This window comes from Protobothrops mucrosquamatus, unplaced genomic scaffold, assembly GCF_001527695.2.
Source record: "Protobothrops mucrosquamatus isolate PMUCROS unplaced genomic scaffold, P.Mucros_1.0 scaffold8085, whole genome shotgun sequence".
Taxonomy (NCBI): domain Eukaryota; kingdom Metazoa; phylum Chordata; class Lepidosauria; order Squamata; family Viperidae; genus Protobothrops; species Protobothrops mucrosquamatus.
The window spans coordinates 1,602-16,817 of record NW_015393882.1 but is presented as its reverse complement, the minus strand read 5'-3'; the positions used below and the strand labels follow the sequence as shown (position 1 = coordinate 16,817).

The following is a 15,216-nucleotide window of genomic DNA, read 5'->3' as shown; positions in this document are numbered from 1 at the left end:
CCGCTTGCCAGCTACGCCTCGGCTGGCGCAGGGGGCGGAACCACGCATGCGCGGCGCTCCCGGGCAGGGAAAGTCCTCGACTTACGACCGGTTGGGTAGTCCTCGACTTACGACTGGTTTAGTCCTCGACTTACGACCGGTTTAGTCCTCGACTTACGACCGGTTGGGGTCGCGGCATTAAAAAGGTTGAGAACCACTGGCTTAGACTTATATATTGCTTTATACTGCTTTCCCAAGGACTTCACACTGCTATACACTCTAAGCCAGTGTTTCTCAACCTTGACAATTTTAAGGCAGGTGGACTTCAACTCCCAGAATTCCACAGCCAGCAATGCTGGCTGTGGAATTCTGGGAGTTGAAGTCCACATGCCTTAAAATTGTCAAGGTTGAGAAACACTGCTCTAAGCGGTTTACAGAGTTCAATATACAGTAGTGGCCAAAATTGTGGAAACCTTTTGGGGAAAGCGTATTTTTTTGAGGTTTGATGGCTAATAACACCACTCTTTTTGGAGTAGTACCATTGTAGCCAATGAGCGTGAGTGTTTAGAGAGCCAATCAGGTGTCATCTTGTTTTAGCAATGAGCCAATCAGATCACAGTAGGGTTCAGTGATTGATGTCATATATTGAAGCTGAGAGGTCAGTGTGTTATGTGATCGCTATCAAGTTGGGGTTTTTTTGTGTTCTTTCATTTAGTGAGCTTGTAAAACGTAATAAAATTGAAGTCACGGTGCAAAGAGTTGACTGGTTGCCTAGAAAGCGATGTAAAATAGTATTAAGTGAACAAGGCTACAATTATAAAGCAATTAGAAGAAAAAATTGGGTGGAAACTTAACCAAAGGTGGCATTTCTACTGTACACTTTTCCCAAAAGGTTTCCACAATTTTGGCCACTACTGTAGGTAAAGAAATATCTCTTGAAACAATGACCTAAGAAACCACTTGGTTATTTAGTTCTTTATAAAACCAGCAACAGCATCATTCTTGCCTCTGCTGGTTTTATTATAAAATGCTGGAATGACATTAATGCTACTGTACCTTCCACATGGATATAAGACCCTAACACTAGGCTTTGCCCTTTGTACATGAATAATCATTTTGGCTATTAAAAAAGGAAACCAGCAGATAATAAAAGGTGTTTTACCTGAACAATCAGTGTCAATGAGGCTGAAGATAGTCTCCAGATTGGACAGGTTTCGGTAAATGCTTTCCAGCAAACTCGACTGAAGGCGCTGAAAGAAACGAGACCACCGTTCACACAGAAATCCCTTAATCGGTTTTCGAAATATGGGTAGAATTAGTCAGACATGCTTAGCTTAGGGTAAAAATACGACATTGAAAACGTATTTGTGTCTTGTGTACGTCTATGGAATGATGGCTCTTTCTTCAGCCTCACTGGTTGCCATATTGTCACCAAATTCCATAACTGGCGAGAGATTTCAGGAAGAGGAAAAGAAGGAATAACAGAGTTGGAATAGAATAGAATAGTGTAGAATAGAATAGAATAGAATTTATGGAATGGAAGGAACGGAACAAAACAATAGAATAGAACAGAATAGAAGTTATGGAATGGAATAGAATAGAAGTTATGGAATGGAAGGAACAGAACAAAACAATAGAATAGAACAATAGAAGTTATGGAATGGAATAGAACAGAATAGAATAGAATAGAATAGAACAGAATAGAACAGAACAGAATAGAAGTTATGGAATAAGTTCTGTTTTTAGAACAGAAATTTGTGTATATTTATTGTGGTTTTTATTATCGCCTGTTCACCGCCCTGAGTCCCGTAAGGGAGATAGGGCGGTATATAAATTCAATTAATAATAATAATAATAGAATAGAATAGAATTTATGGAATGGAAGGAACGGAACAAAACAATAGAATAGAACAATAGAAGTTATGGAATGGAATAGAATAGAATAGAATTTATGGAAGGAACGGAACAAAACAATAGAATAGAATATAATAGAAGTTATAGAATAGAATAGATAGAATTTATGGAATGGAAGGAACGGAACAAAACAATAGAATAGAACAGAATAGAAGTTATGGAATGGAATAGAATAGAACTGGAAGGGACCTTGGAGGTCATCTAGTCCAACCTCCTGCTCAAGCAGGAGACCCTATGCCGTTTCAGACAAATGGCTGTCCAGTCTCTTCTTAAAAGCCTCCAGTGGTGGAGCATCCACAACTTCTGAAGACAAGATGTTTCACTGATTAATTGTTCTCCCGGTCAGGAAATTTCTCCTTAGTTCTGGATAGGATCTCTCCTTTTTAGTTTCTAGCCATTGTTTCTTGTCTTGCTTTGGAAATAGGTTGATACCCCCCCCTCTTCTTTGTGGCAGCCACTCAAATATTGGAACACTATCATGTCACCCCCTCATCCTTCTCTTCATTAAACTAGATATACCCAATTCTGGCAACTGTTCTTCATGTTTTATCCTCCAGCCCCTGATCATCTTTGTTGCTCTTCTCTGTGTCTTTCTAGAGTCTCAACATCTTTTTATATTGTGACCAAAAGTGGATGCAGTTCTCCAAGCATGGCCTTATTAAGACTTTATAAAGCAGTACCCATATTTCATGTGATCTTGATTCTATCCCTCTGTCAATGCAGCCAGGGATTGTATTGGCTTTTTTGGCTGCTGCTGCACACGGCTGGCTCATATTTAAGTGACTGTCCACTAGAACACCAAGATTCCTCTTACAATTACTGCTATTGAGTTAAATTTCACCTAATCTGTACCTGTACGTTTGTTTTTTGTTGCCTAAGTATAGAAGGAGAATATGACTATTGGCATGATGCTGGTTTTCTTCATTCCCACAGACCCTCTACTGCAGGGGTGTCAAACTGCCGGCCTGCGGGCCGGATGCATCATAGCAAAACCGCACCCATCCCATTGCCGACAATGGCAAAAAAAAGTCGCGATACATCGCGACACATCACGTGATGTTGCAAGTTTCACACCCCTGCTCTACTGCAATACCTCTTGGGTTGCAGATTTCTCTTCTGTCACAATGTCTTTAAGCCACGTCCTGTAGTCCACTTTTCCATTGGTCAGTTGCAGTATCAGATGTGGTCTCAGCATCCTCCATGGCAGTCCTAGCTGGAGGACCGACTCTATGGCTTTTGCCCAGTCATTTATGGTGATGAGGCCTATGAGAACACAAAAATAGGGTGATTAAGAATGACTTGGTGAAGGTCCAGTGTTGCAGGGAGTCCTTGAGTTATGACCATAATGGATCCTGGGTTTGGTGATCGTTAAGTGAATCTGTGGTTTTTAAGTAGCATGGTTCTTAAGTGAGTGCAGTAGTCGTAAACTGAATCAGTGGTTCACTGTGGGCACCGTTTTGCCGAAAATCAGAGGTAACTGCCAGTTTTCGGCAAAATTATTGTAAAATGAAGTCACACCATATCACAAAAAAAATGTTGACACTTTGGAAAAAGTTGAGTGAAGAACAACTAAGATGATCCAAGGCCTGGAGACTAAAACATATGAAGAATGGCTGCAGGACTTGGGTTTGACTAGTCCAGGGGTAGGCAACCTTGGCTCTTTTATGACTCATGGACTTCAACTCCCAGAATTCCTGAGCCAGCATGGCTCAGCTTGGAAACCTCTCCCTTTCCCCTCAGCATGGCTGGCTCAGGAATTCTGGGANCAGTTCTCCTCCTCCTCCTCCTCCTCCTCCCCCTCCTCCTCCTCCTCCTCCTGCCACACTCCCTTCTAGCGCTGATGATGTTACCTAGCTGGGTAATGAAATGTCTGCAAGAAAACACCAAGCTCAGAGAGCACCAAGGACCCTCACTTCAACTTGAGCTACCAATATTCTCCTTTATTTCCAACCCCCAAAAAATATTTACAACCTGGATTCAAAGTGACTGAAAAAAGTGACTGATGATCCTGCAAGGGTCTATAAGAGTGAAAAATGGTCATCGGTCACTTTTTTCAGTGCCATTATAACGTCGAACGGTCACTAAACAAACGGTCTATACTACAGTTCAAGACCAACTTACGGGTTGCTGGTTTGGAACCCTGCCCAAAGTCCTTTCAGGGGTGGTTGGGGTTAGAGATGTAAAATTTCCAGAAATTTTGAAGCCATGAGGGGAAAAAATGTTTTTTCCCTGTTTTTTTTTCAGAAAAAAATAGAAATTTTGGAAAAATTTTGGAAAAAAAGTTCACTTTTTTGTAGTTTTACAAATTACATGAATAGAACAGAACAGAAAATGGGGAATAGAATAGAATAGAATAGAATATATTCCACACTCCTTTTTTTTTCCAATTTTTCCAGGAAAAAAAAGTTTTGGGAAAAAAAAACAAAATGGAAAACCCCCTGTTTTCCCCCCCATTTTTCTGGTTTTTTTCCCAGGCCTTCCCATCTCTAGTTGGGGTACAACTGTCCGCAGTGCTGGCTGACCGTTGAGTTATGTTCATTTGACGGGATACTCCTTTGGTGGCTTGAAACTGGACCAAATGAGGTATGAGGTCAGGTCCCAGTTTGATGTAAGCACCCCGGTTACTGCCCACTGCATAATAGTTGGAAGCCGAAAATATGGTGATGACCTAGTCAAGACAAAACAGAGTACAACAGATTTACAGGAGTGCCCATGTTAAAGTCTCCAAAACCTACGTGTTCATCTTTGCTTTGCTTTAATCCACATTTGTAAGGGCGTGATGCTCACTAGTTAAAGACGCCGAACTTGTCAGCTCGAAAGCTGACAGTTTAGGTTCAAGACCTGAGCGCCGCACAATGGGGTGAGCTCCCGTTCCTTGCTCCAGCTCCTGCCCACCTACCAGTGTGAAAGCATGCAGATGCGAGTAGATAAATGGGTACCACTTTGATGGGAAGGTAACAGCGTTCTGTGTGCTTTGGTGTATAGCCGTGCTGGCCACGTGACCACAGAAGCATCTTCAGACAAGGCTGGCTCCCTCATCCAAGAAATGGAGATAAGCACCGTGCCCTAAAGTTGGACACGACTGGCTGGGAAAACCTTTCCCTTAATCCACATTTGTGCATTATTTGCACCGCAAACCCGCCATTAATATCATTCACAAAATGATTTTCAAAAAATCTCCCAAATAAAAATGTAAGCAGCACAAAAAGAAAGCGTAGTCACATTGTCCTGCAATTTATGACTTTTGGCTTTGCTTCCATATTCTGGCAAAAAAAACCTGCCCATTGACTACAATGTCTGGATCCTATGTTGTCTACGTCTGCTGGTAAGTTACTACCAGAAGAAATGGGTTAGCCTGTGGAGTTGCCACTGGGCTGAGCTTCATGTTGATACAATCCATGCGTTTATTTCTATAGGTACTCATTAACTTGCAACTAGGTTGCTTAGCGAGTTGATATATACATAACAGATGCCAAGTTCCCAGGAAAAAAAAGGCGGAGAAGAGCATCAAAGATGACAACGGGTCTGGAAGCAAAGTCATATGATGAACAGCTAAGGGATCTAGTTACGTTTAGCCTAACCAAAGTAAGGTTTAGGAGAGACATGATAACTGTCTTCCAATACTTAAAGGGAAGAGAGCTTCCATTTATTCTTGAGAGCACCTGAGGGCAGGACGAGAAGCCATGGAGGAAGCTTGTCAGAAGGACAACCAACCTAGAAATAAGGAAGAATTTCCTGAATGTAAGAATTAATCAATGCAACAGTTTGCCTCCTGGAGTTGTCGGTGCTCCATCGCTGGAGGTTTTCAAGAAAAGATTAGACAACCATTTGTCCAGGATGGTAAAAGGAGTCCTGCCTTAGCCAGGGGGTTGGTCTAAAAGATCTTCAAAGTCCCTTTCAGCCCTATGATTTTATGACTGATTCTCTGAGTCTATGATTCTGTGATGATTCTATGATGACTCTATGATGACTCTATGATGATTCTATGGTGATTCTATGATGACTCTATGATACTGTGATTCTGTGATTCTATGATACCGTGATTTTGTGATACTGTGATTTTGTGATCCTATGATTCTGTGATTCTATGATTCTATGATACTGTAATTCTGTGACTTTGTGATTCTATGATTCTGTGATTCTATAATTCTGTGATTCTATGACTTTGTGATTCTATGTTTCTATGATATTGTGATTCTGTGATTCTTTGATTCTATGATACTGTGATTCTATGATTCTGTGATTCTGTGACTTTGTGATTCTATGTTTCTATGATTCTGTGATTCTGTGATTCTATGATTCTGTGATTCTGTAATTTTGTGATTCTATGATTCTGTAACTTTGTGATTCTATGTTTCTATGATTCTGTGATTCTGTGATTCTATGATTCTGTGATTCTGTAATTTTGTGATTCTATGATTCTGTAACTTTGCGATTCTATGATTCTGTGATTTTGTGACTTTGTGATTCTATATTTCTATGATTCTGTGATTCCGTGATTCTATGATTCTATTCCCTATGCACTTTTGCAACCCAGAAGCTTTTGCTGTTAGCCTGTACCTCTCCAGTAATATCCTAAACACTGATCCTCCACTGGGCCTACCTTCCGATTGTGGTTGAATTCATAACCTTCTGGCTTGCATTCGTGAGAACGGATGATGAACTGCAGGCGGTGTTTCTGCAGAAACATATCCGTCACATCAGGTCCAAAGTAACAGCCTCCGCCCCTTTCCAAATTCATTGTGCATCCAGGTCTAGGATCAGGGTCACTCCATAGAATATCCACAACCTACAAGCAAAGTCACAGACACGGGGTTTTCCAGTTGCTTTATTTGAATTTTATTCATGCGTTTAGGTATGTAAGTCCACATTCAAAAGAAAAGTCAGTAGGGAATAGCATCAACATTAGAAATTCTGAGAGTTTCAAATTTTTATTAGTTTATCAAAACATAAAAGACAAAAATACAAAGAAAAAAAATAAAAATAAGGGGAAAACGAGGGAAGGGTAAAGAGACAAATGTAGGAGACCTCTGAGCTGTTTTCAGGGAGGTTGAACACTTTGAACATTGTGGATTATAACCTTGCCTGACTGACAATTGTTGGATGCCTGAGACAAAGGATCACTATAAAATATTGATTTTGGGACTGGACGTGTATTCTGGAATCTATTGGATTATAAAGGCTACATATAAAGTCCAGAAAGCTAGAGGAAACTTTGTTCTACTCTTAAATAAACACCTTTCAGAAGGAAATATACTCTACACTACAACTAATTCACCAAACAATTGTTGCAGACAAAGAGGACATAAAAAGAAATCATAATGAGAGTAAAAATAATTTAGATAACATAAATGAGCAAATCTCCAAATTAAATCTACAACTAGAAAGTTCCCAGACAACGACTACAAAGTATTTTAGCTATATAAATGTAATTAATATTGAGAAAATCATAGCTGACAAAGATACTTTAAATATTGATGGGTAATCAAACTTTAACAAGAGCATGAAAAACAGGATATCGATTTATGAATTGATATTAATGTTATTTGTATAATATTAGTAAAATATGACGAAAGAGGTTTATACCTAACTTTGTATACATCAATCGTACCAAGAATTGTAATTGTGTAATGAGGGGGAAATGGAAACAATATGGGGAAGAAAGAAGGATCAGGGAAATTATACTGGATTGTGCAGTACTGAATAGATTTATATTGAAGAACTTAATGTTAAATATGTGAACCCGGACAACATGTTGTTTACTAAACTCCAAAGATTGTAATTCTTAAAAATTAATAAAACTTCAAAAAAAAGAATTAACCAAATTCAAGAAGGGTTGGCCTTGTGGGAGTGTAATGATTCTAGCCCAGTGATGGTGAACCTTTTAGAGACCGAGGGCCCCAAAAACTGCCCCCCACCCCCATCCCCGCTCCGCCCTGCCCACTGGGCCACCCATCACCTCCACGGCCCGCCACAGATCACCCGGGCAGCCCAGCAGCGCCATGGCGGCCATGACCTCCACCCATCCCCCGCAGCATCATCTGCGCGCAACGGGGCGCAAGGGCAGAGTCTTGTCCCCGCTGCCCAGCTACCATGTCCTTGGCTCCGCTGCTTCATTTGGGCCGTGCCCAGGGGCAACTCTCCTCTGGGGGGGCTGCTGGTGAGGAGGGGGCCGTGGGAGGAGGCGGGGCTGGGGAGATGGTGCGTGTGCCCACAGAGAGGGCTCCGAGTGCCGCCTCTGGCACCTGTGCCATAGGTTCACCACCACTGTTCTAGGCTGATGACTCTCTTGACTCCACCCCCCAGGCTCTGCCCTCTTTCTCCTACAGGTTGGTCAGCTATTGCTGGATTCATTTCTACTTTTCTGCTTGCTGGAATTTTGGCAGTTCTCCAAATGCTTACCTGCTCAATGTCATCATCTTCATAGCATGTGGATTCATTTGAGTCCTCTGAGTCCACAGATGAACTGGGTCCTGGGATTTTCTGGACTCCAGGGGACATGCGGGAGGATCTTGCATCTTCCTGGACTGTCTGTTGTCCTCCTTGGGAGACTTTGATTGTGGAACTACTCCTGGCCACTTTGCCACCTTCAGATGGGGTATACTCTAAAGATTTTCTTCTCTTTGGTGTTAGCACAGAGAGAATCTAAGTTTAGAAGGAGACACCAAAGAGGGAGTTGTTAAGAAAGAGACTGAATACGTGACTGAGAATCAGGTATTTTTTAGAACCATGTTTTCAATCCAGTTATGGAATTGGAAAGGACAAACGAAGTGATCTTGGAGTGTCTATATCAGTGATGGCGAACCTTTTAGAGACCGAGTGCCTAAACTGCAACCCAAAACCCACTTATGCATTGTTGGGTACCGGGTGGGTGTGGCCCATTGGGTGGGCGTGGCTGCGGTGGCAACAGCAGACTGGGTGGGACTAAAAAGTTCAATCAATCAATTCCAACTTTGCAAGATCTTTTTTTTCCCGCAAGAAGTTGAAATTGACTGATTGATTGAACCTTTTTTTTGATACACGGCGGCGGAGGCCTAAAGTGAAAAGGTTTTATAAAACCCAGCTGAAGGCCTAGGACTGGGGCAATGGCGCGTGTGCCCACAGAGAGGGCTCTGACTGCCGCCTCTGGCACCCGTGCCATAGGTTTGCCACCACTGGTCTATATTTTGTCTCTCTTCAATCCTGTGTGCAGTTCTGATCGCTACAATACAAAAGGGACCCAAGTAGTCCTCAGCTTACAACGGTTTGTTTGGTGACTGTGCAAAGTTACAACAGCACTGACAAAAATCATTTTTTCACACTTACAACCATTGCAACATCCCCCTGATCAAAATTCAGACATTTGGCAACCGACTCATATTTATGACGGTTGCCGCATGTCCCAGGATCACGTGATCACCTTTGGCAGCCTTCCGACAAGCAAAGTCAATGAGTAAATCAGGCTCACTTTACAACCATGTTACTAACTTAAGAACTGCAGTGGTTCACTTAACAACTGTGTCAAGAAAGGTGGTAAAATGGGGCAAGACTTACTTAACCAATGTCTCGCTTAGCAACAGAAATTTTGGGCTCAGTCATGGTCATAAGCCAAGGACTACCTGCACTGAAGAACTGGAAAGGTTACAGAGAAGATGGCGAGGAAATTGGGTCTAATTCCTATGAAGAAGGATTAAAGCAGAAGTCCCCAACCTTTTGGGCACCAGGGACCGGTTCCGTGGAGAGAGGTTTTCCCACGGACCGGAGGGTGTGTGGCATCTCGCGGATGAGGCTTTGGTTGTTTGTGTGGACCGGTTGCTGGCATGCTGTGGCCCGGTACTGTCCATGGACCGGGGGTTGGGGACTCCTGGATTAAAGGAACTGGGCAGGTTTAGCCTAAAGAAGCTACGCTACAATAGAACCCTCCCAATATTTGAAAGCTGTCACAGGGGGGAAAGTGTAAATTTATTCTTTGTAGCTGCTGAAAGTGGGACAAGAACCAAGAGGAAGACAGAGGTCCAAAGTTCAAACAAGAAGGAATTTCCTGATCATCTTTAGAGATGGAGTCCTAGTGGACAAACACTTAAATATGAGCCAACCGTGTGCTGCAGCTGTCAAAAAAGCCAACACAGTCCTAGGCTGCATTAACAAAGGGATAGAATGAAGATCACGCAAAGTGTTAGTACTGCTTTATAATGCCTTAGTAAGACCACACTTGGAATCCTGCATCCAGTTTTGGTTACCACAATGTAAAAAAGACGTTGAGACTCTAGAAAGAGGGCAGAGAAGAGCAACAAAGATGATGAAGGGACTGGAGGCTAAAACATATAAAGAAGGGTTGCTAGAATTCGGTATGTCTTGTTTAATGAAAAGAAGGACTAGGGGTGACATGATAGTAGTCTTCCAATATCTCAGGGGCTGCCACAAAGAAGAGGGAGTCAACCTATTCTCCAAAGCACCTGAAGGCAGGACAAGAAGCAACGAGTGGAAACTCATCAAGGAGAGAAGCAACCTAGAACTAAGGAGAAACTTCCTGACAGTTAGAACAATCAATCAGAGGAACAACCTGCCTCCAGAAGTTGTGAATGCTCCAGCACTGGAAGTTTTTAAGAAGAGACTGGACAGCCATTTGTCTGAAATGGTGTAGGGTTTCCTGCCTGAGCAGGGGTTTGTGGACTAGTTGACCTCCAAGGTCCCTTCCAGCTCCGCTATTCTGTTCTGTTCCACAAATAAAAGCAGGTCCTCTTCTAACGCCATACCTTACACCTCTCAACTTTGGCTAGCTGTTCCAAATCGGTCTTATCAGATATGCCTCCATGTACAATCAGGACCTTCCTGTCAATCACAGTTGCCAATGGCAGGCTGCTGAAGACATTCTTGATCACCGCCAGGAGTCTGTTGGCATGATCCTAGAGGGAAGAGGAGCAGAGTGCAAAAACTAGGCTGCGCAGTTCAGGGGTATCCGACAACACCGAAGATGCAATAGGTAGGCAAACCGGAGTACCTTATATTTGCGGGTGACTTCCTTGGTAAACCCGTAGCTACAGGCAGAAGAGAAGAGAAGACTTTAACTAGATGTCTCGGAAGGAGAGCAAAACAACAACAATGACAATCTTAAAAGTGTTACAGGTAGTCTTCAACTTACAACAGTTCGTTTACTGACTGTTCAAAGGTAGCACAGCACTGAAAAATGTGCCTTATGACCGTTACAACCGTTGCAGCATCCCCACGATCAGGTGGCCAAAATGTAGACGCTTGACTCATATTTATGACCTTTACTGTGTCCCAAGGTCATGTGATCCCCTTTTGAGACCTTCTGACAAGCAAAGTCAGTGGGAAAGACAGATTCACTTAACAATCAGTTTACTAACTGATCAACTGTGGCAAGAAACGTTGGGGCAAAACTCACTTAACAAATGTCTCCCTTAACAACAGAAACTTTGGGCTCAGTTGCCGTCGTAAATTGAGGACTACCTGTAGTTTTGACTTATTTTCAGCCCTGCGAGATAAATCAGACCAAGAAACCAACGTCATGTAAGACGGCACTAGTTTTATTGCAACAGGCACAGTAACAGAATCTTGCCAGTTGGAATGGGCTTCCCCCCTCCATCCTTTTATTTTGGTACGAACTAGGGAGGGGCTTGTCCGAGATACTTTCTGTTAGAAATTCTGTTTTACATAAAGGACCACATAGAGCAAACAAAGAGCACAGTCACCATGTGCTTTACTGCTCAACTCTATTACTGTAACTGGAAACAGGAAACTCTTCTCACAAAATAAAGAAACCATAGATTATAACCATAGATGCATACTAAACACTGCCATCTACTGGCTGAATAATTCTGTTGCAATACAAAATACATTCTAACATATATTCCAATGCTTTCTCAGGTTACTTTCTTGGCCAGGGCTCAAGATCCACTTATCTTGCTAACCATTCTTCCTCCTAGTCATCTAGGTTATTCCCTATAGCTTTTACAGGTAGCCCTCAACTTATAAGAGTTTGTTTAGTGACTATCAAAGTTTATGAAAATGTTGAAGGGTACTGGGCCTAGGACAGATCCTTGGGGTACCCCATTGCATGCTTCCCTCCATGTAGTTGTAGTTCCGTTAAGCACTACACACTGGATGTGGTGGGTCAGTAAATTGCAGATCCATCTGTCGGGTGATGCTGTCTACCCAATAATAATATGTATACTGAAGAAAATATTTATTTATCTATTTAAAAAATACATATGGCCATCCAATTCATTCTCAGTACCTCTGGGTGGCTTACAAAGATAAACAAAATAAAAACTAGATACCCTACTTTTCTGCAAATGATTTAAATTCCATACCGGAAATTGATCATGTAATCCTCATGGTTGCCTCGATTCAGGTGGACCTCTTTGGGGTAAATCAAGAGGAAAACAAAGAGAATGATCAGGATCTCAATGGAATGCTTGCCTCTGTCCACAAAGTCACCGTTGAAGACGTACAACTTCTGCGGAGAAGGAAGTCCGTTCTGTAAGGAAGAGAAACAAAAATCCCTAAAACTGAACTTCAGTGGGATGGCAAGATTAGGAGACAAGCTCCCAGGAAGCCTTAATCTGTGGGGTCCTTGGTGCTCTCTGAGCTTGGTTGTTTTCTCGCAGATGTTTCATGACCCAACTAGGTAACATCATCAGTGCTAGAAGGGAGAGGAGGAGGAGGAGGAGGAGGAGGAGGAGGAGAANTGTGGAGGAGGAGGAGGAGGAGGAGGAGGAGGAGGAGAAGGAGGAGGAGGAGGAGGAGGAGGAGGAGGAGGAGAACTGTGAGATCCTTGGTGCTCTTTGAGCTTGGTTGTTTTCTTGCAGATGTTTCATGACCCACCTAGGTAACATCATCAGTGCTAGAAGGGAGTGTGGAGGAGGAGGAGGAGGAGGAGGAGGAGGAGGAGGAGGAGGAGGACAACTGTGAGGTCCTTGGTGCTCTCTGAGCTTGGTTGTTTTCTTGCAGACGTTTCATGACCCAACTAGGTAATATCATCAGTGCTAGAAGGGAGAGGGCTTTGCTCCCTGTGTATGTACTAGTGGCTTTTCCCGCCAGCATTGATGGGAGTGTTCTTCACAGATGCCGAGATTCACTGATGCCGAGGAACGTTGTGCGTTTTATTGCTCCACCATAGCAAGTCTAACAAGCAGCAAAAAATGTAATTACTTTGTTTTATCTTGGTTAGGGAAGAGTTACCATGTCTTTTCTTGCACGGAAGATTAGAATCGAGGTACTTTTGTAAGGATTGATTCATTTCGATTGCTTCTGACATATCGTCATGCACGCTCTGCTTACCTTGTAAAATATGTGAAACAAGTCGAATATTTGTCCATGTAAGTCTCCTAATAAAAGAAAGGGAGAAAGTGTTATCTCAGTGAAGAATTTGATAGAATCCTAGAATGTATAAATTGGAAATCATCTTTAAATAATTTTAATCCAGCTCCTTGCACAGTGCAGTGGTTCAATTTGACATCAAACAGGACGTTGCTGAGCTTGAGAGAAGACTAAGCTATCAAAATTCCAAGATATTTCCTTATTGCTGGTAAGAGAACATGGACAGGTCCATCAGGAATTAAACTAAACTCCTGGAAGTTATGAACTCTTGCAGCCCGCTTACTATCGTAGCAGGTAGCCGTAGATAGTCAACCTTGGCTAGACTGTTGAATTTCTGCCTGCTAGTTTTGGAGTTTGGGCAACAGTCACTCAGAAGTCTCCTACCCCTCATTTAAAAGCCCAAACTTCACCGCATATTACAATGGTTTAGAGCAGGTCTCCAACTTCAGCAGCTTTAAAGCTTGTGAACTTCAACTCCCAGAATTCCCTAGCCACCAATGCCAGCTGGGGAATGCTGGGAGTTGAAGTTCACAAGTTTTAAAGCTGCCCTCGTTTAGACCTTTAGGCAAATATTTATCTCTCTCTCTCTCTCTCTCTCTCTCTCTCTCTCTCTCTCTATCTATCTATCTATCTATCTATCTATCTATCTATCTATCATCTATCTATCTATCTATCTATCTATCTATCTATCTATCTATCTAGCTATCTAGCTATCTAGCTATCTAGCTATCTATCATCTAGCTATCATCTATCTAGCTATCATCTATCTAGCTATCTAGCTATCTATCATCTAGCTATCATCTATCTAGCTATCTAGCTATCTATCATCTATCTTATCTATCTATCATCTATCTAGCTATATCTATATACTGTATCTATCTATCTATCTATCTATCATCTATTTATCTATCTATCATCTAGCTATCTATCATCTATCTATCATCTATCTAGCTATCATCTATCTAGCTATCATCTACCTATATCTATCTATCTATCTATCTATCTATCTATCTATCTATCTATCTATCTATCTATCTATCTATCTATCTATCTATCTATCTATCTATCTTCTATCTATCTATCTATCTATCTATCTATCATCTATCTATCTATCTATCTATCTATCTATCTATCTATCTATCTATCTATCTATCTATCTATCTATCTATCTATCTATCTATCTTTCATCTAGCTAGCTAGCTAGCTGTCTGTCTGTCTTGTCTGTCTGTCTAATCTGCCACCCATCTCACTATGGAGACCAGCTCTAGGTGGCTGAGTGCAACTCAGTGCAATAACATCACTGGGACATAAATTCCAGGTATAAACATAGAAACAGTTGAAAAGACAGGAATGAAACAGAGGAGAAAGATTTTCATCTTGTTCTGCTTTGGGTATCAGGAGGAACAAGGGCAGGTCTCCTTTGCTGGACTCAGGAGCGCTCTTCTCCTCTTCCTTGCAACTTTGCCGAGGGGCTCTACCTATTTACAACAGGTAGTTGACTCACCACACACGGTGATCTCCTCACTGTAGCAGGTAGAGATTCTGTTAATATTTGGCAGCTGGCTCAGATGGTGTTCCGCCTCTTGGAAGAGTTTTAAAACATAGTAAGGATGAAGCTGCTACTGGGAATAAAGAAAAAAAAACCATTAGAAAAGGCAACGGGAGAGAGGTTGAGCCTTGACCTGAATTTCAGACAGTCCTCGAATTACGACCGCAATTTGGCCCAAAATTTCTGTTGCTAAGCAAGACACTTGTTAAGTGAGATTTGCCCCATTTTATGACCTTTCTTGCCACAGTTGTTAAGTGAATCCGGCTTCCCCATTAACTTTGCTTGCCAGAAGGTGGCAAAAGGGGATCCTGTGATCCCAGGGCACTGCAGCCGTCATAAATGTGAGTCAGTTCCCAAGTGTCTGAACTTTGATCACGTGACCATGGGGAGGCTGCAATGGTCGTAAACGTGAAAAACAGTCATACGTCGCTTTTTTCGATGCCGTTGTAAAC

At 42.1% G+C, this 15,216-nt stretch overlaps 1 protein-coding gene across 1 annotated transcript; it reads right to left on the bottom strand.

Annotated features, from left to right (window-relative positions):
• Nucleotides 1–1,141: 1,141 nt before the first annotated feature.
• On the bottom strand, nt 1,142–14,834 carry LOC107300710 (serine/threonine-protein phosphatase with EF-hands 2-like; the record flags this gene model as incomplete). The annotated part of the gene is made up of 9 exons (XM_015830014.1): nt 1,142–1,229; nt 2,987–3,156; nt 4,393–4,561; nt 6,497–6,682; nt 10,629–10,778; nt 10,874–10,910; nt 12,207–12,373; nt 13,177–13,223; nt 14,720–14,834. Coding segments are annotated over 9 exons (1,129 nt in total), but the record flags the coding sequence as incomplete, so codon positions are not given.
• Nucleotides 14,835–15,216: the final 382 nt, after the last annotated feature.